Source organism: Pleurodeles waltl, chromosome 3_1 (assembly GCF_031143425.1).
Source record: "Pleurodeles waltl isolate 20211129_DDA chromosome 3_1, aPleWal1.hap1.20221129, whole genome shotgun sequence".
Lineage (NCBI taxonomy): Eukaryota > Metazoa > Chordata > Amphibia > Caudata > Salamandridae > Pleurodeles > Pleurodeles waltl.
In genome coordinates this window covers 1,953,944,338-1,953,971,608 of record NC_090440.1, presented here as the reverse complement: position 1 = coordinate 1,953,971,608, position 27,271 = coordinate 1,953,944,338, and the positions used below count along the sequence as shown (strand labels likewise).

At 45.6% G+C, this 27,271-nt stretch overlaps 1 protein-coding gene across 1 annotated transcript in view; it reads right to left on the bottom strand.

The window, feature by feature from the left end:
- Window positions 1-26,298, bottom strand: part of ABR (ABR activator of RhoGEF and GTPase) — an 826,710-nt gene extending 800,412 nt beyond the window's left edge. Inside the window, exon 1 of the mRNA XM_069226275.1 lies at window positions 24,357-26,298. Coding sequence (XP_069082376.1) covers window positions 24,357-26,163 — 1,807 coding nt within the window. The 5' untranslated portion in view covers window positions 26,164-26,298. The remainder of the gene's footprint in view (window positions 1-24,356) is intronic.
- Between the last annotated feature and the right edge of the window lie 973 nt (window positions 26,299-27,271).

Sequence of the window (27,271 nt, the reverse complement as noted above, 5' to 3'; positions counted from 1 at the left end):
CCAGTGGCGTAACGAAATTTGAGGGGTTCCCCTGCAAAGTACCTGGAAGGGATCCCTTCTCCACTGGACCCAGCCAGGGGCCTGCCGTCCCTGCACAGTGTACTGTGCTGAGGTAGCCCCTGGAGCTCGCCCCCCTCCTGCACCGCGGAGGTTGCGGGGGCCTTTGATACGCCACTGACACAGCCAGACTCATTTTAGCACAAGCTCTTAAAACAAACTTTCAAATAACAAGGTTTTTTGAGACACAACAGTACTTCTAGAGGACACAGAACTCCTAGCTATAAACCCACAGTGCTAGCAGGAGGGGGTACGAATCTTCATTTGGGGCTCTTGAAGCAGTTCAGCATGGAGCAGGCAGGAGGCGTATACGCTCTTATAATGAATCACATGCCACACAAAGTCGTCTAATACAAGAAATCTAGAACCCCCGCTACTTCAGCTGCCTGCTATGTTCTAAGCATTTGGTTGAAACCATGTCCAGTGGGCTGCAAACACGAGGTTCATTCTTTCCACAAAGATGTATTTTGTGCAGAATGGTTAGATGCTGACATGAAACATGCAGCAGAGGTCCCTTTCCTGGCTTTCCCAAACGCTGCAGAGCAATCAGATGAACTCACTCGGATGAGCACATGATTTTGCCTTGGTTATTTTAAACTGCCATTGACCAATTCAATAGTATGGGCTCCTGTACAGCGAAAGGATTTCAATGTACACAGGCAGGCTTGTACCCAGGAAGGTCAGACGGTGAGAAGCAATGGCACTACAGCACATGCTTTATTTAAGGCACATGGCCTGCTTCTGTGCGCCTCAGTGTGACAGATACAAAAAGTGAGGCGCAGGATGATGACGTCAGGTGCCCAAGACCCGTGATACTCGGCTCTGTGGACTGGGGAAGGCATTCAGCAGCTCTCCTTCCTAGGTACAGAGGAGGCGGCCTGAGTGTCTGACTGAGAATGCGTTATGTAAGAATGGTATAAAACGAGACCTCCTTGCCACAGTGTGTTCTTACTATGGGAGTTTCTAGGTGAACATTGAATAAGTACGCATAAAACAGGGACAATTATTAGCTCGTAAGGTCTTCCTACTGCCACGGACCAAGCACAAAAAAATGGCATGCAGATTTTCAGACTTGACATAGGTGATAGCCAAGCGGGCTACAGCCATCAACTGGAAATCGTCTTGGGCATCTACAATGCAAAATGGAGGTCAGAACTGTAAAAGTGGGTGCAGGCCGAGGGTACTGCTATCTGTGTTTTACACTTCTGCCAAAGGAAACCAGCAGCATTGAGGCATTGGGCCACTATTTTACTCAAGATTGGACCAAAGTCAGATGACAAATCTCCTTGATCTGGGATGCTCTCTTTCCATTGACTTTTAACACCAATACAATATTGTATGTAAGTATTCCCTTTTGTTTCGTTGATATAAATGATATGTGTAATATAATGCAGCAACGTGTGTAGCCCACATTTGTTTAATATTGGACTGGTTCAGCGGTTCTCCCAACATCCTAAAGTCTATGTACTAATGTATATGTGTGGAGAACTCCATGGGAATATTCCTCCTTTGTATTTTGGAAAAAATACACACATTTAAAAACGTACCCATAAATTACTAAGATTTACCTAAAACCACAATCCCCACTGTATGTCCGCATCTATCACCACTCAGCTTTTAACACACACAGTACCATGTGAGATAAGTTTTATGTCTTTCACGGGGGCAATATGTTACAACGCTAGCCTGGGGTACATGCTCGAGTGTTTTTCCAACAGCTTGGTGGTTGTGCAGGTGGTTAGAGTGCCAGACACTGTGTGTGCGTCTGACATCAGGGCCTGGCAAGACATTCTGCCCAGAAGAGGCAGTTTACTTGATTAAGCTGATAGAATTCCAAGCAAGATGGTTCTCTTCTCACTTACCACAACATAGCATTTGGTATGTTTTCTGAAAATCTCAGCGGAAATCAAAAGTCTGAAAAAGGCAGCAGGCAGACATCGCTAACTCTCTAATTTAGTAAAGGGTTATTACTACAGTACATTGGGGCAAAGTCTGACCTGCTACAAAATACAGAAAACCCTATGTGAGCCCAAGCATTTTCCACATGTAGTTAAATAAACTACAAACTCACAAAGCACCAATTAAGATTTCAGGAGTGCTTCAAAAACATTAATTGTGGTAGACCTGTTCTAGCCAGGCAATGACCAGACCCTGTGACTCATCCAGAAAATAACTGCAGTTAAAGGCTGAAACCTGTACTTCCCAGGACGTTATTTGTCAGAGGAAAGGCACAGTTAACTTATTCTTGGAGATACGTGCTCTGTGTTCCTTCCATAAGGTTAGTCATGTAGAAAAGGTTGAGATCATTAACTCCACTATGTTTAGTCACTATTTTGAGTTAGGCTCCTCCTGATTATGACAGATGACTGCAAATGCTTGCTCATGGGTGAAGTACAGAGGGTTGCCCAGTACATAGCCTACAGCAACTTTGCTGGTTGTGGGACTGAAGTAAGATCTTTTAGAGTATGTCTATTGATGGGTGCTTAGAGGTAGGCAATGTAGTTAATGGTGGCTTTATACCTTAGCAAATGCATGTATTAGTGCAATTTAACTGTTTCACGATGCTTCTCTTAACAATCATTCACTTTATGTATTATTTGGTGAACTTTAGGCATCTGAGCCAGCCTTCAGTTTTTGAATTTTCGTTTTCCTCTCCTCTTGACGGGGTCCAAATCTGTTCTTTTTTTATTAATGATTCAGATAAGAGATATATAGTAAAATGTTTGTTGAAGTGTAAAGGGTCATGAGAATATTTGTCAAAGCACATTCGTGGACTTATAATTTGATCCGGTGCTGGCCTCTTGTTTTATAACTTGTGGTGTCCAGTTCTTGCCTTTTGGACTTGCCACTCCACCGGATCTTACACTTGGCTCCCCGTTGTAGCATTACAACATGGCGCGGTACTGCTTACCGCATGAGTCTACACTTTTCCTGGAGAACAGTGGTGGCCAACACAGGAGATTCTTTGCAATGTGACAATTTAAAGGCGTTTCTTCCCGTGTCCTTTTGTTTGCTCACAAACTTTGAAACACACATCTTCTCTTTGCTAGTCTGATTTAATAAAGTGCAGTGATACACATTTAATTCAACATTTTATCGGTGGCACTTTGAAAGCATACCAAGTGTACATAAAGGGAAAAGAGAGGGCAGGATCCAAAGCTGGACTTCCAGCCCACATGAGCCTGGACTGACACAGCTGCACTCCTTACACACCAGAGACAGTAGAATAAGGCAAACAAGCGCTGCCAAAGCCAATAGGTCTCACCTATGCAAGAGTTGTTTTGCCAATGGGTTTTAGTCATGTTGTACACCAGCGTGGTTGCTGTTCAGCAGGCGAAAGGTTAGTGGCGTAGAGAAGAGTAGAGTGGAGTGTCGCTCTGTGAAGTGGTGTGAAGTGGAGTGGCGTAGAATGGAGTGTTTTAGAGTGAGGTGGAATGCTTTGGAGTAGAGTGGTTTAGAGTGGAGTGTAGGGTCATCAAGTGGAGTGACGTAGAGTGTCATAGATTGGAATGGAGTGTTGTAGTAGAGTCAAGTAGAGTGTCATAGAGTGGAGTGTCATAGAATGTTATGGAGTGGCCTAGAGTGTGTATTGTGGAGTGGCTTAGAATATTGTAGAGAGGTCTAGAGTGCTGTGGAGTGGCCTACAGTGTTGTGGGGTAGAGTGGAATGCCATGGAGTAGAGGTGAGTGGCGCAGAGTGCCACAGAGTGAGGTGGGGTCGAGTGAGGTGGAGCACAGTGTCGTAGATCGCAGTGATGTAGAATGCAGTAGAGTGTCAAATGGGAAATGATGTAGGTTGAAGTAGAGTAGAGTGGAATGGAGTACAGCAGTGTTTCCCATTATGTAGCACACATGCAATAATGTATGAAAAGGGCATTTCCTAGTGTACTGATTTGTGTTGAAAGTATTAAAATATTTGTTTCCCTCGCCCTTCAGAAGTATCAAAAATGTGCTTCATTGGTCTAAATTCTGATATATTCTGAAATAAAGTTCATTTACAGACATTTACATTGTGATGTTCTTTTGAAAAAAAAAAAGACTTTCTTTTCACACCCCCAGACCGTCACATAAATCCTCTCACTTTGAAAACACAGGAAGAAAAGTAAACAACAGGCTCCCTCATAAGAAAGAGCCCGGCATTTGACTTCTGTCTTTCAATGCACAGCAAATGTGACAAGATAAGAATAACATTTAAAGGCTTGTTTACAGAAAGTGAGTGCTCACAGGAGAATACAAGGAGCGCGTCAGAGAGGTGGTAAACAGTTGTTGTTTCACAAGAGGGGCAAAGACATGCTGGAAAGCCCAAAAAAACAAAGTCAGCAAATACAAAGCAAGCCAATGTGAGTTACACAACACAAAGCTAAAGGTAAGCAATAGGCAGAACGCATTCCTAGGTCAGCCTTCAGAATGTCCCCAAAAAGTCTCTAGCAAAAAGGCTTTGATAAAAAAAAAAAATCAAACAATAAACATTTGCTAAATATATGAGTTAACCTTAACCCCTTCGCTGCCAGGCCTTTTCCCCTCCTGTGCCGAGCCTTTTTTTGACTATTTGGGGCAGTTCGCGCTTAGGCCCTCATAACTTTTTGTCCACATAAGCTAGCCAGGCCAAATTTGCGTCCTTTTTTCTAACATCCTTGAAGGAGGCCAAGAAATTAGCCAAAATACAGTGAAAATTTCGTTTTTTTTAAAAAAAGGGGAAAAAGTGGCTACAGAAGAAGGCTTGTGGTTTTTCCCCTGAAAATGGCATCAACAAAGGGTTTGCGGTGCTAAAATCACCTGCTTCCCAGCTTTCAGGAACAGGCAGACTTGAAAACCCAATTTTTCAACACAAATTTGGCATTTTACTGGGACATACCCCATTTTCACACTTTTTTGTGCGTTCAGCCTCCTTCCAGGTAGTGACAGAAATGGGCGTGAAACCAATGCTGGATCCCAGAAACCTAAACATTTCTGAAAAGTAGAAAAAATTCTGAATTCAGCAAGGGGTCATTTGTGTAGATCCTACAAGGGTTTCCTACAGAAAATAACAACTGAAAAAGAAAAATATTGAAATTGAGGTGAAAAAAACATCACTTTTTCTCTACGTTTTACTCTGTAACTTTTTCCTGGAATGTCAGATTTTTGAAAGCAATATACCGTTACATCTGCTGGACTCCTCTGGTTGCGGGGATATATAGGGCTTGTAGGTTCATCAAGAACCCTAGGTACCCAGAGCCAATAAATGAGCTGCACCCTGCAGTGCGTTTTTACTCTATACCGGGTATACAGCAATTCATTTGCTGAAATATAAAGAGTGAAAAATAGCTATCAAGAAAACCTTTGTATTTCCAAAAAGGGCACAGGATAAGGTGTTGAGGTGTTGAGGAGCAGTGGTTATTTGCACATCTCTGAATTCCGGGGTGACCATACTAGCATGTGAATTACAGGGCATTTCTCAAATAGATGTCTTTTTTACACACTCTCTTATATTTGGAAGGAAAAAATGTAGAGAAAGACAAGGGGCAATAACACTTGTTTTGCTAATCTATGTTCCCCCAAGTCTCCCGATAAAAATGATACCTCACTTGTGTGGGTAGGCCTAGCGCCCGCAACAGGAAATGCCCCAAAATGCAACGTAGACACATCACATTTTTTGAAAGAAAACAGAGCTGTTTTTTGCAAAGTGCCTACCTGTAGATTTTGGCCTCTAGCTCAGCCGGCACCTAGGGAAACCTACCAAACCTGTGCATTTTTGAAAACTAGAGACCTAGGGGAATCCAAGATGGGGTGACTTGTGGGGCTCTGCCCAGGTTCTGTTACCCAGAATCCTTTGCAAACCTCAAAATATGGCTAAAAAAACACGTTTTCCTCACATTTTGGTGACAGAAAGTTCTGGAATCAGAGAGGAGCCACAGATTTCCTTCCACCCAGCGTTCCCCCAAGTATCCCGATAAAAATGATACCTCACTTGTGTGGGTAGGCCTAGCGCCCGCGACAGGAAATGCCCCAAAACGCAACGTGGACACTTCACATTTTTTGAAAGAAAACAGAGGTGTTTTTTGCAAAGTGCCTACCTGTAGATTTTGGCCTCTAGCTCAGCCGGCACCTAGGGAAACCTACCAAACCTGTGCACTTTTTAAAACTAGAGACCTAGGGGAATCCAGGATGGGGTGACTTGTGGGGCTCTGACCAGGTTCTGTTACCCAGAATCCTTTGCAAACCTCACAATTTGGCTACAAAAACACATTTTTCTCACATTTAGGTGACAGAAAGTTCTGGAATCTGAGAGGAGCCACAAATTTCCTTCCACCCAGCGTTCCCCCAAGTCTCCCGATAAAAATGATACCTCACTTGTGTGGGCAGGCTTAGCGCCCGCGACAGGAAATGGCCCAAAACACAACGTGGACACTTCACATTTTTTCATAGAAAACAGTGCCTACCTGAGGATTTTGGCCTCTAGCTCAGCCGACCCCAGGGGGCAGAAATGGCCTAAAATAAATTTGTCCCCCACCCCCACAAACCCCCCCCCCCCCCGGAGCGACCCTTGCCTACGGGGTCGCTCCCCGGTGTGACATTGGCGCCAAAAAACAAAAAAATCCCCGGTGCCTAGTGGTTTCTGCCCCTTGGGGGCAGATTGACCTAAAATCGGTCAATCTGCCCCCAAGGGAGGGCAGAAATGGTCTAAATACAATTTGCCCCCCAGGGGAGCGACCCTTGCCTAATGGGTCGCTCCCCATCTCTGAAAAAATAAACAAACAAAAAAAAACAACACAAAAAAAAAATTGCCCTGGCGCCTAGAGGTTTCTGCCCCCCATGGGGGCAGATCGGCCTAATAACAATTAGTGTCCCCCACCCCCCAAACCCCCCGGGAGCAACCCTTGCCTACGGGGTCGCTACCCCTGCGTGACATTGGCGGCAAAAAAAAAATCCCCGGTGCCTAGTGGTTTCTGCCCCCTTGGGGGCAGATTGACCTAAAATCGGCCAATCTGCCCCCAGGGGGGCAGAAATGGTCTAAATACAATTTGCCCCCCAGGGGAGCGACCCTTGCCTAATGGGTCGCTCCCCATCTCTGAAAAAACAAACAAACAAAAAATAAAACACAAAAAAAAAAATTGCCCTGGCGCCTAGAGGTTTCGGCAGATCGGACTAATACCAATAGGCCGATCTGCCCCTGGGGGGGCAGAAATGGCGTAAAATAAATTCCCCCCACCCCCAACCCCCCCCCGGAGCGACCCTTGCCTACGGGGTCGCTCCCCCTGCGTGACATTGGCGCCAAAAAAAAAAAAATACCCGGCGCCTAGTGGTTTCTGCCCCCTTGGGGGCAGATTGACCTAAAATCGGCCAATCTGCCCCCAAGGGGGGCAGAAATGGTCTAAATACAATTTGCCCCCCAGGGGAGCGACCCTTGCCTAATGGGTCGCTCCCCATCTCTGAAAAAACAAACAAAAAAAAAAAACTCAAAAAAAATTTGCCCTGGCGCCTAGAGGTTTCTGCCCCCCCTGGGGGCAGATCGGCCTAATAACAATAGGCCGATCTGCCCCCAGGCGGGGCAGAAATGGCCTAAAATAAATTTGCCCCCTAGGGGAAACGTCCCTTGCCGAAGGGGTCGTTCCCCACCTAAAAAAGAACCCCCCCAAAAAAAAAGAAAAAAAAAATGATCCCTGGTGCCTAGAGGTTTCTGCCCCCCCGGCGGGCATATCGGCCTAATAATAGGCCGATCTGCCCCCAGGGGGGGCAGAAAGGCCTGCCCAAAAAAATGCCCCCCCCCTGGGAGCGACCCTTGCCCAAGGGTTCGCTCCCTTATGTCAATTTCCCCCCCCCCCAAAAAAAATCCCTGGTGTCTAGTGGGGTTTCAAAAGCCGGATTGCAACAATCCGGCTTTTGAAACCCTGGGAGAGACTTCAAAGAGAAGGAAATACATTTCCTTACCTTTGAAGCCTCTCCGGGTCTCCCCCCACGTGATTGAAAGAGAAATGCTGAGCATTTCTCTTTCAATCGCGCTGGAAGCAGAGCTTCCAGCGCGATGGGGGAGACCCTGTGACAAATCAGCGCGCGCGCTAACGTCACAGGGGGGGCGGGGGGGCGGGGGTGGAAGGGGAAGGGTTTCCCCTTCCATTCCTGACTTGGGGTGGTGGGGAGAAGCACACAGAGGGAGCGAGAGCGCTCCCTCTGGGCTGTGTGCCGAGGACGTAGTGGTTACGTCCTCGGCACAGCAGCACTGTGCCAAAGGACATAACCACTACATCCTAGGCACAGAAGGGGTTAAAACTGTCTGAATGAAAGTAACAGAGACAAATAAAAAATGTCCCTGGGGTGAGTAGGTCACCACCCCTTAAGGGCAGAGTACCCCACTACACCGCTGGGACTGCAGACCGCACATTATCTCTCCTTAATTTCGTCCATGAACATGGCAGCTCAAACAAGGAATCCTCCCAAACCCAGCCTCCTTAGTGAACACCTGAGCCACTCACTACAATCAATCACAGGTGCCATAGTCAGGCTGCACAAAAGAGATCAGTAAACCATGCAGGAACTTGTGTATAACATGGTATGCCTGTTCGCCTTAATGTGCAAGTAGAATGAAAGCATGGCAAGCAGAATTCCCTTTGTAAGACAATATTTCGACTAGTGGCTCTAACCAAAGCATAAAATAAAATCTACACCAACTCTGGCCAATATTTCTGTACAGAAATCTGTAATACAAGGCATGTTTTAAAAGCAAAGTTAATAAAAACGTGCATTAGTCTGTCATAAAACAGTGTTTAGTGGATGACATGCTTCAAATCTATTGTTGCAAATAATATCTAAACCCTTCTAGACACTTCTCAGGAAACGCTTGTAAAAAATCGATTGGCCTACCACCAAGGATAAGGCTGGCACAGTCTCTGCTTCCCAACCCACTAGCATGACAATCACCTAAAACTCCACATAAGTATTTTCCAGTCTAGACATCCAATGTCTCAAGCACTTCCTGCACCTAATGCAGCCCTGGATATCAAGCACCTATCTGAAAATTAACACCATTAAACCTGAATTCCTCCTTTTTTCCAACAACAAGTCTAAACCTGACTAGAATACATTGGATGGATTCGAACTACACATTTTGACCAATGACAAGTCACTTGGATTCACCCTTGAAAGTGACTCACCTTTGATGAACATCCACAAGAATACCAGACATCCTGGCACCAACTCTCTCTCTGCATTTTGATGGTGGCAGCTCCCTGCGCCATAGCCTCCCGGACTCCACACTTATACCTAGTAAGGGCATCCTATACATTACATAAAGCATCATCGAGGCCCTAAAGAAACATGATCACATCATTCCACCCCAATGAAACTCCACTGCACCATCTTCAAGGCCAGTTACATCGTGTACAATGCCATGGCAACTGGCACACCTGCTCACTTGGCTGACTAGCTCACTGGCAGCTCTGACACCAATGTAGATGCAGTGGTACAATAAATCATCATCTATGCACTCAGAAACTGGAACAACATCCCCAATTCCTTAGGGACTGCCCCTACACTTCTTCATTTTAGTTCTGATCTAAAGACACACCTATTTAAAGGGCATGACGTTGTTACAAAGTGAATAGTCCTCTCCACCTTCCACAACCAGCATCTCCCACTTTGCATCACTTTGTGACTGTACCTCTGCTTTTGACCCCCTACAGCGCTCTGATGCCTTCAGGCTAAGTTTGCACTATGTAAAGACGCCATAAATGAATACATTCCTTTTAACCCACTTCCAGATACTACACCTCACCCCGCGAATATTTTAAACTATCCTCCATGAAACAAAGGATGACATTGTATGAGAAGAATCGCACGTCAGCGTTAGTTCCTTTACATTTTTGCTAAAACCATATTTTTACCTCCATAACAATCTACTTATCAGCCAACTGTTTGCTCCTGCTTTTCTCCCAACATGCCTTTTCAACAAAGTGTGCTCTGCTCATTTGCTCCTTTACCCTGGAGAATACCCGACTTGGTACTCTTGTTTTTCTGATAGAATTGTGTACAGCTCTCCGTCTCTTGTTTTACCGTGCCTAGTTCGTGATTAATAAAACCTCAAATAAATAAACAAAAAAAATGGAAATTTGAAATCATGAGTAAACACCGATACGTAGTTCCGCCTGTCAATAAATTGAATTATTATGACTTCTCTCTCTCATAACGTTTTTCAAATATTTGTTTAAATATTCATGCCAGCCAGAGAGTGCCAATAAATCCAGGCAGGGTAAACCAGGGCGGCACATCAGATGAAAAACTAAATGAAAAAAACAATAGAAAATTCAACAACTGATACAAAAATAATATGAAAATCAGCTTCAGACCCTTTCCCATCCTGTACATTGTCAAGATTTACTCCAGGATATTGCTGGAGAAATTCTCCTTCCGTGGTCAAAAGGGGGTCAAACAGCTTCCAACAGGAAAGTGTTTCTCTCAGAAAAATGCGCATTTGATCACTGGCTGCCTTTAGTCTACGCAGCTTTCTACTACAGGTAAAATAGCAAATGTCCCATGACATTTCCAATAGTATGGCTGGAAAACTCATAAATCTACACTCGTGTACAGGAGTATATGTTTGTGAGTCTAAAGTTTATTTTTTTTCTCCAGAAAATGTCTATGTTATGCATATCGTGTTCTCTTTCAACAGATGAGGCGAGAAATTATTTTCACAGTCCCGGAAAACGGCGACAATCATTAAAATATGGAGAATTCATTTCTGAAGTAATGCATGCGGAAGTCCATGTCTTGGGAAGTGGTGGGAAAACTACACCCATAGGTGCCCGACGTACACCACGCCTTTCAGCCTCAGCTGAGCGTCCTTGCCCCAAGGCAGGAGTGAGCGCATAATGAGCACGAGGCTTGTCACATGAGCAGAAGACAGGAACACTCCCGGGAGCCTGGTGAGACACAACAGTCATGGCTTCGATCAATCATTTGTTTGTAAAGAGCAAAATCCCTCAGGATTTCTGTGCTTCCATAGCTCATATAGCTAGAATAGGACACAGAGCCCAGCAGTGGTGTAGTAAGCGTGGCATGGTCCCCAGTGCAAGGCAAAACAAGCATTTGCAATGCAATGGGACTCGCATTTACTCGAATTAGAGTTATTAGTGTTGAAAATTCCTAACTGGACTTTTCTTGCCACTTAAATTGAAAATGAAAAGAAAAACAGTTGACATAAGCGAGCCGATTCAAAGCGCCACGGCCGCCATGAGCAGGAGCGCGAAGGAGAGACACAAGAGGAAAAAGAAGTTCGCTCGCAGTCAAACGTATCGCCAATCGTGCAATTATTCATGTAACAGGGTCGATGCCCAAGGTGGTTACCGAACCGCCCCAAGGAGGGACAAACATAAAGCATTTACCAATGACAAAGGATTTTTGAAAGATAAGCCAATAAATGAGTGATAGTGATGGGCATGCAGTGGGTGTGATTAATAGCCCACAGATAGATTACAACAGGATAGAGCACTTGCATGCTCGACCTAAAAATGAGCCACCATGCAGAGCTTTAGTTATAAAAGCTTACAATAATTTGGGTTAAAGTGGCCCCTCACAGTCCTGAACCCGCTGCCCCTTCATCTGCAGTCCAGGGGTGCCACTTCAGGGACAGTGGGCGGGGGTTTTACACACCCTCAGCTAATGCATTCTTAGCTTGGTTTTTGGGTCTGAGGACCGTGAGTCGGGTCTGCAATGCCACAATGGCCTTTGATGTAAAACAGGTGTGTGTGAGAAAGAGAAAGAGAGATACATCTAGTGGCTGAATTTCAAAATGTGAAACCAGAAACCTGAAATAAAAAAAAGCTTCCCTGCTTGTCCAAGCAAACTGTGTGATCCTAAGCAAACATTTTACCTCACAGAGTCTCTATTTTTTCCTTCATCATCACATATGAGAGTTTTAATTTTTTGAGTTCAGGATGTGTGATGTACACTGCCTTTTATGTTTGATTTCATAGACCATAATGTTGCTCTGGCTGGAGTAAGAATCTAGACCACGTTTAGGGTTTACAACTAATGACTTGCCTCTTAGGTCACTAATGTCATTGTTGGGAGGAGGGGGCAATAATGTTTCTAAGCTCATGTTTAAAAAATGTTACTTTATATAAATGTCTGTCTATACAGTGATATATTCTATCCTTCCGCATGTTAAAGAAATACAATTTTTTGAACTTTGAAGAGACTATATCATATTTTAAATTAGGTTTGTTGTCCTATTTACTTGCCAAACATTTTAATGGCTCTGCTTGTACATGGACTCTTCGAGCCAAGCCAGACACTTGGCTCGTCTCTGGCTCGGCTTGCACTATTAATTTGTTGACAGGCCCACCTCTGTTTGAAACGTGGGGTTACTACATAGGGGAAGTCAGTCACTGATAAAAAGGCAAGAACTGGAAACATGGAACCCTGCCTACATGAACCAATTTGACAACTCTAACATCAAGGCTTCTCGTAACTAAGACAAAGAAGAGCACGTGCAGTGAAAATACAGTTAAAATAAGTGATCCCAGGGCAGGGACTCCAGACCGTTGCTTTCCTAAATTACCATAGTCATTAGTTCCCAGGGAGAAGTACCATGCCTAGGTGGGTCGGGCAGTTGATTAGCTTGAAAAGCTGTGCCAGTCTCAGGTTTTCAGGCACTCTACTGACAATCGAACACCCAAAAAGTGATGGGATGAATGATTGCATATTGTCTAGCCAGTGGCAATAGCTTTGGGTAGCATTTCAGCCCATTGTTTTTCAGCCACTGTGCCACTCTAGACAGAGGCCCACCTAATGCAAATTAAAAGTCCACCCCAAACCTTATTCATCTCACTACTCTACCCCGCAGCCCACTGCTTTTTTAGTTAGGAAATTTGAGATCCCACCACCACCACTGAATCTCTACGCCCCTGCTGCTGCCATGTTGCTAGCTGAGCCTCTGAGGGCCCACTGACTTTTCTCCAATTGCCAGAGTCAGGGCTGTGTGCTCCTCAAACATCTGTAGGCCCCTAGTCTATACTGTACTGAATAAAGAAATTAAAAACAATTGCTGGTACTCCCCAAGTATTGTGATCTGGGCAGTGCCTGAATCTACAATACAAGATGGCAAAAAAAAACATACACCACCCCTCTCTGCCTCAAAAATATGGCTGCAACAACTTAAAAAATGCTGCCCGTGGCTGCAACACAGAGCAGCATCTACAAAGTTAGTGGTCATATTGTGCATGCACTGAAGTAGCACAACATTCCTACTGAAATATTACCACACTAGCTGGACAAGGACCATAATTATAATATGTGCCTAATGTGGCAAGTGAAACAGCTCCATGGATCAAGGATGCACACCGGCACAGGTCATACAACCTGAATTGGTAGCTAGACCAGTGTTCACGCAGAAATCATGGGGCAGGATTTTAGTGAGAGAGATATTTTGTTGCTTCTTTTTACGTGTGGAAAGTATGCCAGTGTGAACTTACTACATCACTTGGCCTGCTTCTAAGTTCTTAATGTTTCAGAGATGAGAAAAGGCTTTGTCTTAGCTGATCAAGCAGGGACACTGCCTTTTGTTGTTGGTCAGGGCTTCACCAACTAGGAAGGTCCTCTGCCACTCGTTCCCACTTTGAGTTCCAATGATAGACCCTCCTACATATATGACAATCACCAGAATAAAATGACAAGCATTCAAAAGGTCCAGCTTTACAACATCTGCCTGATGGATAAGTGATCTGTTGTGATTTCAAGTAGACAGAATGCAAATAAAACACATATAAATAGAAAAATGAAACATTTAGCATCTAATGTCTCACCATTAATAGTTAGGGGCAATATCACAATAATGCATATATTAATCCCGTAAGATAAGAACAAATAAAGTTATTTGAGGCGCACAAGCCAAAGAAGGGGGAATCAATCACCACACTCCCTACTCAAAGCAGATATAAATAGCTGTCCTCATTGAATCAATAGTCATATGCTGCTCAGCACACTTTTGTAATTTTAGAGCATGAGTCCAGACCAGTTCTTTAAAGGCGCGGAACATAAGTCCTAAATCGTTGTAAGAAATCTTCCCTAAATATTTTCAGATTTTATTCATACAATTTGCTTGCAGCGAACTCTTTTCACATAGGGGTGCATACTCACTAACTGTTAACTCTCACAACAAGTAAAGGAGTATGGATGTTGGTTACAATGGGCAAGTTTCTTTAACATAGTAGGACATATTTCTACTGGGATTCAGTTGTAGTGAAAACTAGTGAGTACGCATGACGTGCAATAGTAGGGGATGAATACCAACATTTTCACTGATTAGCTCAGTATGGCTACTGAGTATGCCTTTGAAGGAAAGTCCTCCTACTAATAGGCATCATTTAGACACTGAAGGATCATTCAAGATGGCGCTGGCCATAGACGCCAAGAATGCATGTGTTCCCAGAGGTCCCTGGAACAGTTGTGTAAATCAGCAATATTTATTTTAATATGTGAACTTTCAAAATAACATTTCACATGTGTGATCTGCGGAAACACTGCCTTATGTTCACACTTTTTCTGTGATTTAGCTGTAGGGTCACACATAAAATTAATAAAAGAGTAAATTAGAGGTTACAATTAAGCTAGGCGTGAGCTGAGTGAAATTAATTTAAGAGAACAGATCGGTGCACTATGTACATGTGGGATTTGCTGCTTAGAAAGTAGGAGTGAACTTGTTGTGACCTGGTCACTAATGGACAACATCTGTAGCCTAGAGCGTTGCCAATATCATTGCAAGAATATACTAGCCTGATAACATGTCTTACATTCCATTAATGGGCATTAGGGGAAGTATTTTACATACTCCACAGAAGTAGAAACAAGCACAGTTGGGGACTATAACTTGGAGAAAGTTAACCGGGAGGCATAGAGATAAGATCCAATTGGGGCACACATTATTGGAAAGAAGTTTGTTATAATTATTTAATGTGAGAAAATGTCTCGCAAGATGCGAAAAAACATGGTGATTTGTACCATTTAGAAATTGTATAGATTTTTTGCAATAGCTTGCATGATGAATGATGATTAATTTACTTTTTCAAAGAACCACATCATTAGTGAATTTATGGCAGACTCTGGGTAAGATCTTAATTGCAATAAATATATACTGATCCAACTATATATTAGATGGAGGGAATTTACACAAGCTTTTTAAAAATATATATATATATATATCCAGAGAAATTAATATTATGCCGTACTCCGATAGGTCCGGAAATATCTTATGAACTGAGATACCTAAAATGTAACTCTCGAGGGGTAAGTTCACATAGTAATGATAATATATCATGTTAGCTTAGCACAAAATAGGACAATGTGAATGTTGACAGGTGTAATTATGGAGGGTCCTCCTGCTATACAAAGTTGACTAGAACACTAGTGACTGTTATACACATTTTTTATATGATTTCAGTCATTAGGTACAGGCAATGAGTGTGTGTATATATATATATATATTACCTACTGCTGGTCACCAGTAGGTAGGTATAGTTAGGGCCTAGTCTCCATTAAAAAAGCATTTTTTGACTTGCCTGTATCTTTGCCACCATTTAACAAAGCTTCACAAAATTTTCCAAAAATGTGTGCCAGAGAATCTTATTGTACATGGGAAGTTTTGGGATGATCCGTCACTCAGGGCCTTGGGAAAAAGGGGGGGTGTAAAAAATAGTGCATTTCCCGTGTTAATTACCGTAAAGATTTTAGGGAAGACTACAGCCCGAACTGCCGGACGGAATTACACCAAATTTGAGAGAAAGAGTGCTTTTTGTTCTTTTGTGTACATCCGTTCAGTAGATTTTGAAACATTAAAAGAAAATCGAATTTGTATATCTGGAGGCATGAAGGCTTCGCAAATACTCCTGATCTCGTGCAATCGAAATCTGATTGGTTACCAACACTTCAACCATGAATTGTTGACAGCCATTATAATGTTTGGCTTCAGCCGAGTCTCAAAAAAAAAAAAAAAGAAGAAAAACGAAAAGGGGGAAAGGTACTGCTACCCTACCTCCCTAGGCTTTGTGCAGGGGTCCCCCAAAGACCACCCAAGGCTTAAAAGTATTATTTTTTAATCACAGTGAAAAAATGCAAGCAGGGTCTCCTGTGCTTGCTTTTAATATTGTCCCTGGGTGGGCCAGGTCCTGGGGGCAATGTGGAAAACTAGAAGGGGGGAGCATGTGGTCCCCCACTCCTACAGCTTATTAAAGCCCCGGGGACTGCCACCTCCCCAGGGCACTGTATATTATCTATGCAAGGGGTGCTCACAAACCCCCTGCATCACAGGGACTGCCACCTCCCCGAATCAAAAGTTGCTAAATTAATGTGAGGGGGTGGCACACCTGCCCCCCACTGCAGCTCTGGCAACCTCCACCTCCCTGGGGTACTACAAATTATTTATGCTGGCAGGCCAGTTTGGCCTGCCCGTGTCCCTGTGACTGCCACCTCCCCGGGCAAAAGTTGTTAAATTGATGCAGGGGGCCCATGCGCACCCCCCTGCAGTCCCAGGGACCACCACCTGCCCCATGCAAAGCGCAATATAGTATGTGGGGGACCACAAAGCCCCCCCGCCCCAGCACATCCCCAAGGCAAAGTACAATAATGGTTGTGGGACCTGAGCAGCCCCTTTGCACCCCGGGGACCACCACCCAGGGACAAATATATTTAAATTGATGAGGATGGCCCCTGCGGCCACCCGAGCCCCAGGGACCACCTCCCAGGGGCTAAATTCTAACTATGTAGGGGGGCCGCACAGTCCTCCTCATGGAGCCATGGATGGCTCTAGGGACCATCGCACCCCAGGGCCTGCTCTTGCTCCTTGCTTTTGTGTGGTGGGAGCTGGTAGTTCCCACCAAGCAAAAGCAAACATAACTCAGCTTTCTGCAAGTGGGAGCTGTCAAACAGCTCATGCATGCAGAAAGTGGAGTTTTGATTTGCTTCCCTGCGCGCAAATATGCATGCAGGGAAACAGATGTAACCATTGCTCCTGCAAGCAGGGAGCTGCTATTTAAAGCAGCTCCATGCATCTGGGACAAATGTCAGCTCCCACAGCCAGCTATGACTGCAGGGTCCTTGAAGCTCCCCCTGGAGTCCTCTCCTGGCAGCAAGCATCTTTCTTGCTTGTCACTTTGAATGCACAGTATAGCAGAGTCACTGGGGGCCAACTAGTAAAGCTCTAGGACTGTCACTCAGTAGCAGGTTCAAATCCTGGTATCGCATGGCAGTGTGTCTGTTTATTTACTTGTGTTTTGACTGTTAAACATTGCTGGCGATGGAACATTTACGTCTTTTTGCCATCAAAAAAGGCTCTCATCCTGTAGGTTGAGGGTTCCAGTCTAGGTATGTCAGTAGTCACATTCCTGCTTTAATTACTTTTCAAATTCAAATATTTAAATTATATACCGAAATTTGATGGCACTATTTTTACTTGACAAATACATTTTTCTTTTCAATGTATCCTAAAATATCTCATTTGAAGCATATCATTCATCAAAGTCTAGAAGGACTGAGTGTGCGTGGCGACAGGTTGAGTGGTTATATGGGGTTGGCAGCAGGCCCTACCGCCAACTCCCACCACGCACGGCCCAAGACCATGAGTGGCGCGCGGTTGGGTTGTTATAGGGTCTTGTTGGTTTTAACAATAGAGTCTGGTTAAAAATAGGCGCTGTGTGATAGTATCAAAAGGATATGAGGTACTTTGGTCATAAAATTATACATAAACACTGGAGGGAGGGTTAAAATGGGCCTTTCTGGTCTCTCATAACTTTTAGAAGTTCAACATGGCTCAATCGTAGACCAGTCAAGGCATAAATCACCAGTAGTATGGGACACTTTGGGACAAGGGTGAGGTTAAATTGCCTTGCGCAGTTCCTTCCTCAATTTGGACTGCTTAGTCTTACAGTATCCCACCACAACAAAACATACTCGTATGTTTTGTAGTACCTGGTTCAAAAAGATTTGCACACTTCATAAATATAGTTGAAAACAGTTTTGATTCTGCTTATCAAAGCTTCACCCTGCCATGCCCTCAGTCATTCCCGATGAACTAATTTACTCACCCACTTACTCATTTTTAGTTCCTGCCTGGGGACAGCAATTTCTTAACTCTAGTGTGAGTCATCTTCCTTTGCCCATAAGCCCAATATCCTCTTGGCACAGCACCAATATCAGCGATAAAAAGGAGCTATCTCTAAAACCAGCTTCAAAAGTTTATATTCTCTGATATTCCACCAACAGGACATTTGCCCAGTTCCCACAGTCCTCTCCTCAGAGCTTCTAGAAGGATGGTGAAGTTGCCAATCTGGAAGTTTCAGGGGATTGCATCAGGAGATTGACAGACCCACATCTACCCTTATTTGAGAGTACCCCTTACCCCACACATTTAATTTTTCTATGGAACCTCTGTTGAGGGACCAGTAAGAGAATTGCCAGAATCCGAGAACAGCTCCCTTTCAGCCATCAAAGCCACGTTGCTCATGGCATGGAATTGTCAGGCATATTATCCTGCCTGGACTGCAACAGAAAATACAAAGTAAGCTTTCTTTCCTTGCTTTCGTAACTGCCTGTTTAACAGATGGACAATCTAATTATCTGCTTGGCTGAGGCAGAAGTGCAATATTAGCACAAGTTAAGGCACATAGGTGGAGTCACATTCACAAGGCCCATTTTTCACCAGGTGTCAAAACCCCTACGACAACTCAATAGCATACAGTCAAATAACATCCATTTTTAATTCATTATTGTCATATCTCGCATTATCTGCTATAGTATCAAGTGAGTAAGAATAGACAATGCCTTTATTACTGCAAGCACATTAGATGATGCACATACTCAATTTATTCAAAATGGATAGCGTTATTATAACAAGAATAACTGCAATTACAATTTCAAAAATCCTCATTTCCCAATTGCTATGCAGACAGTGCGCATTTCTAGGGTGCTGGTCGGCCCCCTCTGTGCTACCAGATAGCACTCAGCTTCTTTAAGGAAGTCATTTGCTATCTCGTAGCACCGTTCCAGCCGGTCTGACTGGTAGGAACGCTGTATTGCAAGGATCCACCAGTCAGCCGGGTCAGATCTGCAGAAAAGTTTTGGTAGGACCTGAGGGGAGAACGCCACTGCCATGGCGGTAGGCGTCCTCCCCGTGAGTTTGGCAGTCCCGCGTTGGGACTGCCAAACTTGTAATGAGCCCCTAAGTCTGATCTTTTGCAGCCTTCCCTTTGAAGACTTTTTACAATTTCATATTTTGGAGGAGACTTCAGATAATGGCATACCCACAGAGACCCCAATTCCACTGGGATGACAATATGTACAACAATAACACATGTTTTCCTCTGTAAAAATTTCACAAGGTATACAAAACCTTGTGGAATTTGTGAAGGTAAAATACTGCATAATCCCTGCTTCGCATCTCAGAACAAGAGAAAGTATGAGCTAGGTTATCCTAACTGTAATTTTAAGAAGTTTTGTGGCTCTGGCTTTTTTTTTTTTTTGAGTTTCCTGTTCGCAACTAGTTTAACAATTAACATTTATAACCCATTTCCTGGTAATTGAAGTACTCAGGATGACAGATAATACTGAGTGATAAATTATATTTGCAGGAAATGGGTCACACAAAAACAGCTAAAATCTTTCTTGGCAGGGGCCCCAAAATCCTTAAAATGACTTTGGGTCGAGAGAGAAAGAGAGCTAGAGTCTGAGGTAGAGGTAAACAGAGAGAGCAAAAGAGACTGACACAGATGAAAAGGGATGAGGCGATATAGAGAAAAGTAACCAGAGGACTCCAAGAAGATGGGGGACCTTAGCAATCGTCCACGTTGCTCATGTCTTAAAACATCTTGGGTTATTCCCCATTTGGAGGACTGGAACTCAGAAGTGCAGGTAAAACATCTTCCTGGTAATTGTGGTATTTACAGGTGCGGCAGTACCTCTCAAAGACAGAAAACTCATAATGACGGGGGTTTTCAAACCATGTTTAATCTGGATCTAATGTGAATACTTCCTGCCTACTCCGAGCCGCCGAGTAAGAATGGTAACGCGGCTCTGACCCCCCTCGCCCACCTTTACAATCATCTGAACGCTGCTGCAAGTCACTGATATGTGAAATAAACCTACTCCTGTGCAGCCGCTTCAAGCAGTCAGACAAACACCGCCCATACTTCTAGTTTACTAAATTCAAAATCTGCTGACAGGTGTACACATCAAGTCGAACAGCACACAACAGCCTCGTCTGCACATGTACTAAAATAGATATGTCATGTGCGACGCATGACTCGGTGACAATATGCAGCGGAAGATGAAGAGAAACGCCAAGCTTTGATGAAACAAAACCACAATGCAGCTCAAAGCCCAGGGGAAACCATCCGACTGTGAAACTGCAAAGCAACGAAGGTGCAGCCCGCAGGAAGTTACAGACCGTCAAAAACACATGAAACTGCAACACAGCTCACAAACAAGAACACGTAACAGTATCTCTTAGGCTTGGAGGCGACATGGCAATATAATGTTGCACAAAGTAAAAAATCTTCCCAGTGCATTTGCAATATGAAAACATTTTTCTGTGGAAAGGAACAGTGCAGCCCCCAAGGTTTATAACAAACGTTATCACTGTTGCACGCTTAAATGTTGCATATCACTGTAAAACTGCCCTTTTAGCTTTGCAATGCTGGGTGAAAAAAAAAAAAAAAAAAAGAAATGCTGTCCTCATAAAATGCACAAAGCACATAAAGAATTAAATGAGACAAACAGCGGGATGACTGAGGGTATTTTACCGATGTAAAATAGTCCCTCATGCATTCCGGTGGCGCACTCTCTGGAATGCTACCAAATAGCCTGTTGCATGAACTGCAAGTTGTACTCCTCTAGAAAGAGCCAAAACTCACTTTGTGTATTTTAAGAAATTGGTATCAGTGCATCAGCTGGGCTGTCATACCAGACCTAACAAAAAGTTATTCTTCTGCTTAACATCAAAGCTCAGTACATTGTTACTATCATAGTACAGTGAAGTTGCAAAAATGTAAAGAAAACTGTAAATAGAAGTGGAAGGAAGAGAACACGCAGCTATTATTTAATTTAAAAAATCTTGGTGCGCCCTAGAGTTACAGCACATTTGTGCTAGGAAGGCCTCATACCCCCAATACTAAGCGGCCATGAACAGCGGCTGTGCCCAGAAGTTGTTGAGTGTTGGTGTGATCTTCAGCGATGCCTATGAGGAACTGGGCACAGGTCACGTCTTTCACCCAGATCCTGTAGCTAGGTCCATTGCACCAGTACATGATAGGCATGACCCCCAGCAGTGGTGCTCAAGGTTCCTTGTAAAGAATTCACCATGGGAATTTTAATTGAAAAGATTATTTTTTGGAATCCACCATATACCTAGCTCCCTGCTTGACTAATTTGAGCACAGCTTTTCAGGAACTAAATTATGGCCTGAATTTGAGTTTGGCAGACCAAGTAATTTCCATTGGCATGGTAGAAGTTATGACCTCCGCCATCAACAGTACTTAGCCTGCCAAATTTAAAGATGACCAACAGCTCAGTGGTCATCTCTGTACACTGAAAAACGAAGGAAAGGCTAGGGTAATTTATATTAAACCAAAGACAGGAGCTAAGATGGCCGCAGCCCATGTTTGCTTCACGTCTGGTGTAAATCTATCTGCACTTCAGCAACAACTCCCACAGGTGTTCCAGTGGGAAATTAAACTTTTGGCACCTGTTCTATAATATGCTTCATAGAGCTGTATTTACTTCCTCTGCTCTGGTCTGGAAAACGAAATGCAAAGAGTTAGCACTGGTGACTGCCCAGTGCAAGTTACAATGGCCTTTTTTGTGGAATATACTTTTGGCCTCTGCTAGTCAACGTGCACCAAACTTTTCAATACGGTTTTGGACAAATTAAAAAAAGTTTGCTTTTGTAACGAAATTCCTATAAAGATGGTTAACACAGGGATTATTCACATCATCACACTCTTCTTCACTGTGTACACAACTGTGAAATCCATCCAATAGCAGACAAGGAAGTATTAATTTGAGGATTCATTGATTCAATGTATCACAAATGAATGTCTAAATGCAACACATGATGTAGTATACTTTGTTTCTAAAACTTGCAACAGACCCTGCAAACACCCCACGTTACTGCAAACAAGACCTGGCAATTGGCAGAACTTCTAATCCAAGGCACCTTCCCTCTCCTCTCCTCCCAAAAAGACAGAAGTGATTTTTGTACAGGTCACAGTTATAAACCAAGACCAGCTTGATGGCGACCTGTAACTGGACATGTAATCATACCTGTTACTGCCGGTCACACGTTTCCCTTGAATATGTTGTCATTGGATCGAGTAAAGTCACAGGATATTTTTTGCAGAACATCATTTCTAGAGGTTTTATTAAAATCATTGCACGCGTTTCAAATATATTCAATCATGGGAATGGTCTTCATTCAAACTGAGTTTGACAACGACAGAACATTTTGACTCCGATCATTGGGAATCTCAGAACTAAAAAAAGGGTGCCAAGTTTCCTGAAGCGCTATCTAATAACAGATGGTAGAAATGAGCTATAAAAAGGTGGAACATGCATAATATTCTACAGTGCAAGAACCAGAGTAGCAATTTCTTTTAACCTTTCAATACCAATGACCACTTTCCTGAAATGTTATAACATATCTATGTTTCCATATAGAGATATATTTATAAGGGGCTAGCATACACGTAAGGGGTGCCTTGCTGCCATCATGAGAGGTGTGGGGCTGGAAGATTAAACGATTTAGGGGTAGACATGGAAGGATGAACTGAAGCTGAAGGTTGGGTGAGGAGGATCTATGAAGCAGGAGAGGCTGTTGCGGGTATATAACCGGAGTGAGTTCCAGGAGAGGGGTCAGAGACAGGGCAGCACTCTCAATGTGGGAGGGGCAGGAAGTCTTTAAGGGGGTCACATTTCTTGCTAGAGTGTGGCGGGAGAGAGATTCAGGGAGGTGTGTTATAGTCAGTAAAGACAGGTGGGTGTCCGCTTGTGAAAAAAGGCCATGTTGCAAGTTTGGTTAGTTCATCTGAGAAAAAGGCTGTACACTGTGGTAAACCAGTTGCAGTGACTAATCGTGCCAATAATAACTGCACTGACTGATCAGTGCACTGACTATGTGAAGGGTAGGTGGTGCATTGTGCACCTAGTATCTGGCTGCTTCCGCGGAGATGCTGGTTTTCACACCCACGCAAAGAGGAGTTGACTTTTACTGCAAGGTTTCTTGCAGAGGGGGTGGCATCTGAGTGTGGGCAGGAAGAGAACATTGCCGAAGGGGGGTGTGGTCCTGCGGGGGGCGCGAGAGAAGTGTAGTATTTGGGTTTTGGAAGAATTCCAGTAATAAGATCAGCCAGATATCTTTTAAATGGCGACATTCAGACAATCCGAGATCTGCGTGAAGATGGGAAGAAGGAATGAAGACAAAATGAGGGCCATTTGAAAATGGGTGGTAAGGGCGTCCGAATGATGTCCTTGTTCTATACGGAGGAGGTTTGCCACCGAGAGAGGTGGAGTACAAGGACAAGAGGAAAGCACCAAGGACAGAGACTAGAAGGACAACAGTGGTTAGAAAAGCTGCAGGTTTGAGAAGCAACAGGACACCGACAATGGCCAGGTGGAGGGCCGAGGACGAGCTAAACTGGACACACGAGGGAACTGCCCAGAAGTGGGACTGACACGTTTAAAAGGGTTTTGTTCAGAGAGACTGTGTGAGACCAAATCGAGCAAAAGCCCTTCTAGTATCTTAGACGTTAAGGGCACAGGCGAGGTGGGTGTTGGCGGGAGAGTGGGCGTGGCTTTTCACCTGTTGCACACAGATTGTCGACTGCAGTCAGCAGGAAGGAGTGCTTATATAGTTTAATAGAAGAAGCTCTGCAGGCAGGAGCTCGGTGCTTAGTTTGAGGGCCGAATGTATCGAAGGTTCGCCAGCATGGGCTCGCAGGCTCGAGAATAGGAAGAGGAATGTATGCTCTTTTCTCAAGAGCATCTATAAAGACGAGGAACCACTTTAAAGTGCTTACATACTGGCACATTTCATTATTAATTCTAGGCAACCCTGAAATGTCAAGTTCCATCCAGCCCATTTAACTTGCCCATACTTCTGTTTTTTTGTTTTATAACAAACGTCAGTTCTGGGACACAGACAAGAGACAACCTCCTTTGAAAAAGCGACCTGGCTCCAATAAAATATGCACTGCAACTCTCAGGATAGACTTTCTATCCCCCGCACATAACCAAGCCCAGACCTGGCACGCCCTTGGCCCTTATGGTTCCTCCAAAGACCCCTTTTACCTGCGGATGTCCAGTCTTCTTCGCTGTTGTATTCATCACTGCCCTTGTCTAAAGAGTCCAGGACGTAGGACTCCATGGTGGGCATATGCAAGAAGCGCTTCATCTTCCGAAAATGATCCCGGATCGCTTTGGCCATGGACTCTTCCTCGTGGGGCTGCTGTAGGACGGCCATAACAGAATACCTATCCCGTGCCTGCGGCTCGCTTGAGCGAGGAAAAGGCTCCTCGTGCTCCTGTTCGCTTGCTGCCCTGGGTTTGATCCCCATGTTAGGAGGATTCTCTTTGGTGGCCATGGGCTCCCTCTCCTCGGGCTTGCAGTGAGGACCAGGGGGCTGACGTGGTCCTGTGGCCCGTGGCCACCGGTGAGGGCTCCCCACCCGACCTCTGCCCCGTTCCGACTCATGGTCCCGGGGTCGGCGACGCCCAATGGATGGCAGCAGGTAGCCCCGCACAAACCTGCTATTGTGGTCAATTTCATCCTCGCTGTCCTCAGACCTGCAGGCGTCTTTATCCTGGGATTGTTGCTTTGGCACCGAGGAAGGCGGCTGCTCCCCAAGCTCCTCAATGGGATGAACATGTCCTCCGCTTTCCAGATCCAATCCCTGCTCCACAAATTCTCCAGGGGGTTGAGAAACACTGTCTTGGGACAGTAGCTCTTCTTTCATCTGCTCTGTGGGGGGCATCCGGCCCCCTGTCTCACCCGGGAGCTGTGATGTGACCTCAATAGTTCCCATGGCAGGCAGCCTCTGCTCTCCTGAGTGATCTATTGGGGGAGGAACCCCTGCCACACCTGGACTATCATGAGTCTGGTCACAGGTTTGCCCTGTCTGCACTGTCTGTATTTGAATTCTTGGCTGCTCTTTGCGTTCTGCAGGTGGTATCTCCTCTCTCTCTGTCTTCTCGGTTTTTTCCAGGGCCTGTGGCTGCAGGGTGATCTCAATGGTGGGAATCACCACAGCCCTCACCTTCAGGGGTGGCTGTGCCTGGTGGCTCATCTCAGTGGGAGACAGATCTGGCCTCTCCCTAGTCTCCTTCATGGGCTCCCTCTGCTTCTCGGCGCCTTCGAGGGACTCAGGCTCCTCTCCAGTCTCCCTCTGTGGCACCGAGGGTCCTCGGGGCTCCCCTGCGGGAGCAGGATTTTCACTGACATCTCCTAGAGGAACAGTGCGCTTCGCGGTCTCCTCCACGGTCTCTGGCTGCTTTCCAGTCTCCGTCTCTGTCACTTGCGGCTCTTCCATCTCCCCCTGGGGCTCCTGCCTTCCACCGATCACTCTCAAGTCCACTGGCTGCTCTCCGCTATCCCTCAACAACTCCCCTGGCGGCCCCCCGCACTGCCCGGGTGCCTCTGCCGTGTCCTCATTCTCCGTCAGGGGTGGTGGTTGTCTGCTTTCTGAAGATGGTTGCGTTGTCTTTCCTTCTGGCGCCGGTTCCACTTGGATCTCCCCTTCCTTTACACCTTGTGGCTTTGGTGCACATTTTTCGGTTGTTTTGACGTGACAGCCCCCGTTCTCGGCAGACCCTCTGTGCACACTCGAGTCCTCACTTCCTTTCTCGGGGCCTCCTTGTCCCGAGGACGCCGCGTGCAGGGGGTCGGTACTGGGGCCCCTTTTGTGCCGCTCCAGGGCCCCTTCCAGGTAGCGCAGCCGGAAGGTCTCCCGCTCCAGCTGCTGGTGCAGGAGGCGCAGGGCCCCCCGGCAGCTCTCCAGTTCGCGCTCCAAGTCCGGGGCCGAGTGCAGATCCATGCAGGGGGCAGGGCAGCCGGGGAACTGCTCGTGCCAGCAGCGCGCGAAGTCCCCGGGGTCCCACATGGCGCAGCCCCTCGGTGGAGCCTGCAGTCAGGGGGGCAGCGCGAGGTCGGGGCCTCTCCCGCGGGAGCCTCCGTCTCACAGGATCCTCTGCTGTGAGAGTTTGCGGGTCTGTCACCTGAGGGCGGTGGTGCCTCGAGCTCCCCGGCTCTTCTCACACCCCCTCTTCTGATGTTTAGCCGTCACGGGAGTCAGTCTCTGTATCTCTCCCTCCTTCCCCAGGTACTCCAGCGCCCTCAGTCTCCTGTCTATAACTCGAAGGTGCTTCCTCGGCTACTCTGGCTGTGTGCACGCTGGGCTCCCACGGTCCTGTCTTCACCGGAAGTCTGTACCTCAGGCGAGTCCCGGATTCCACAATGTGTCGGGGCACCTGTGCCCCTCTAGGGTGTCCACCACTTCAGTCTCCCAGTGGGTGTCTCTACTTCAGCTCCAAGCGTTAGTTCTCTTTTACCAGAGATGTCCTGGTCGGCAGTCTGCTTTTTGCTGTCTCGCGTGGCCCTGGTGTCTCCGGACTGTCTGCGCTCCGTGCTGTCTCAGGGAGCCCGCTCTCTTTGCTGTCCCTCGCAGTCTTGCTCTTTCCTATCTCTCTGCCTCTCACAGGCTCCGGAGCTTCCGGCAGATTCTCGGTTTGTTGCTTGTTTCCCTCCTGTCTCAGCCCTCCTGTCTCAGCCCCGCCCTCCGTGGGACTGACAGCAGCAGCTCAGCTGACGGCGGCCCCTGCCGCCTCACAGGTGCGCTCAGTCAGGTCAGGGTATGATAGGGGTGTGCACGGGTCACTCTACTGTGACCCCTCACACTCCCAGCGAGAGGACCTTTACTGTGACCTCTCACACTCCCAGCGAGGACAACTTTACTGCCAGCCCTCACACTTCCAGCAACGGCCACATTACTGCAATCCCTCACCCTTCTAGCGAGGGCAACTTTACTGTAACCCCTCACACTCCCAGCGAGGACAACTTTACTGTGACCCCCTCACACTCCCAGCGAGGACAACTTTACTGTAACCCCTCACACTTCCAGCGAGGGCAACTTTACTGCAAACCCTCACCATTCTAGCGAGAGCAACTGTGAGAAAGTAGCCTCTTTCTAGCCTTGTTACCCCCACTTTTGG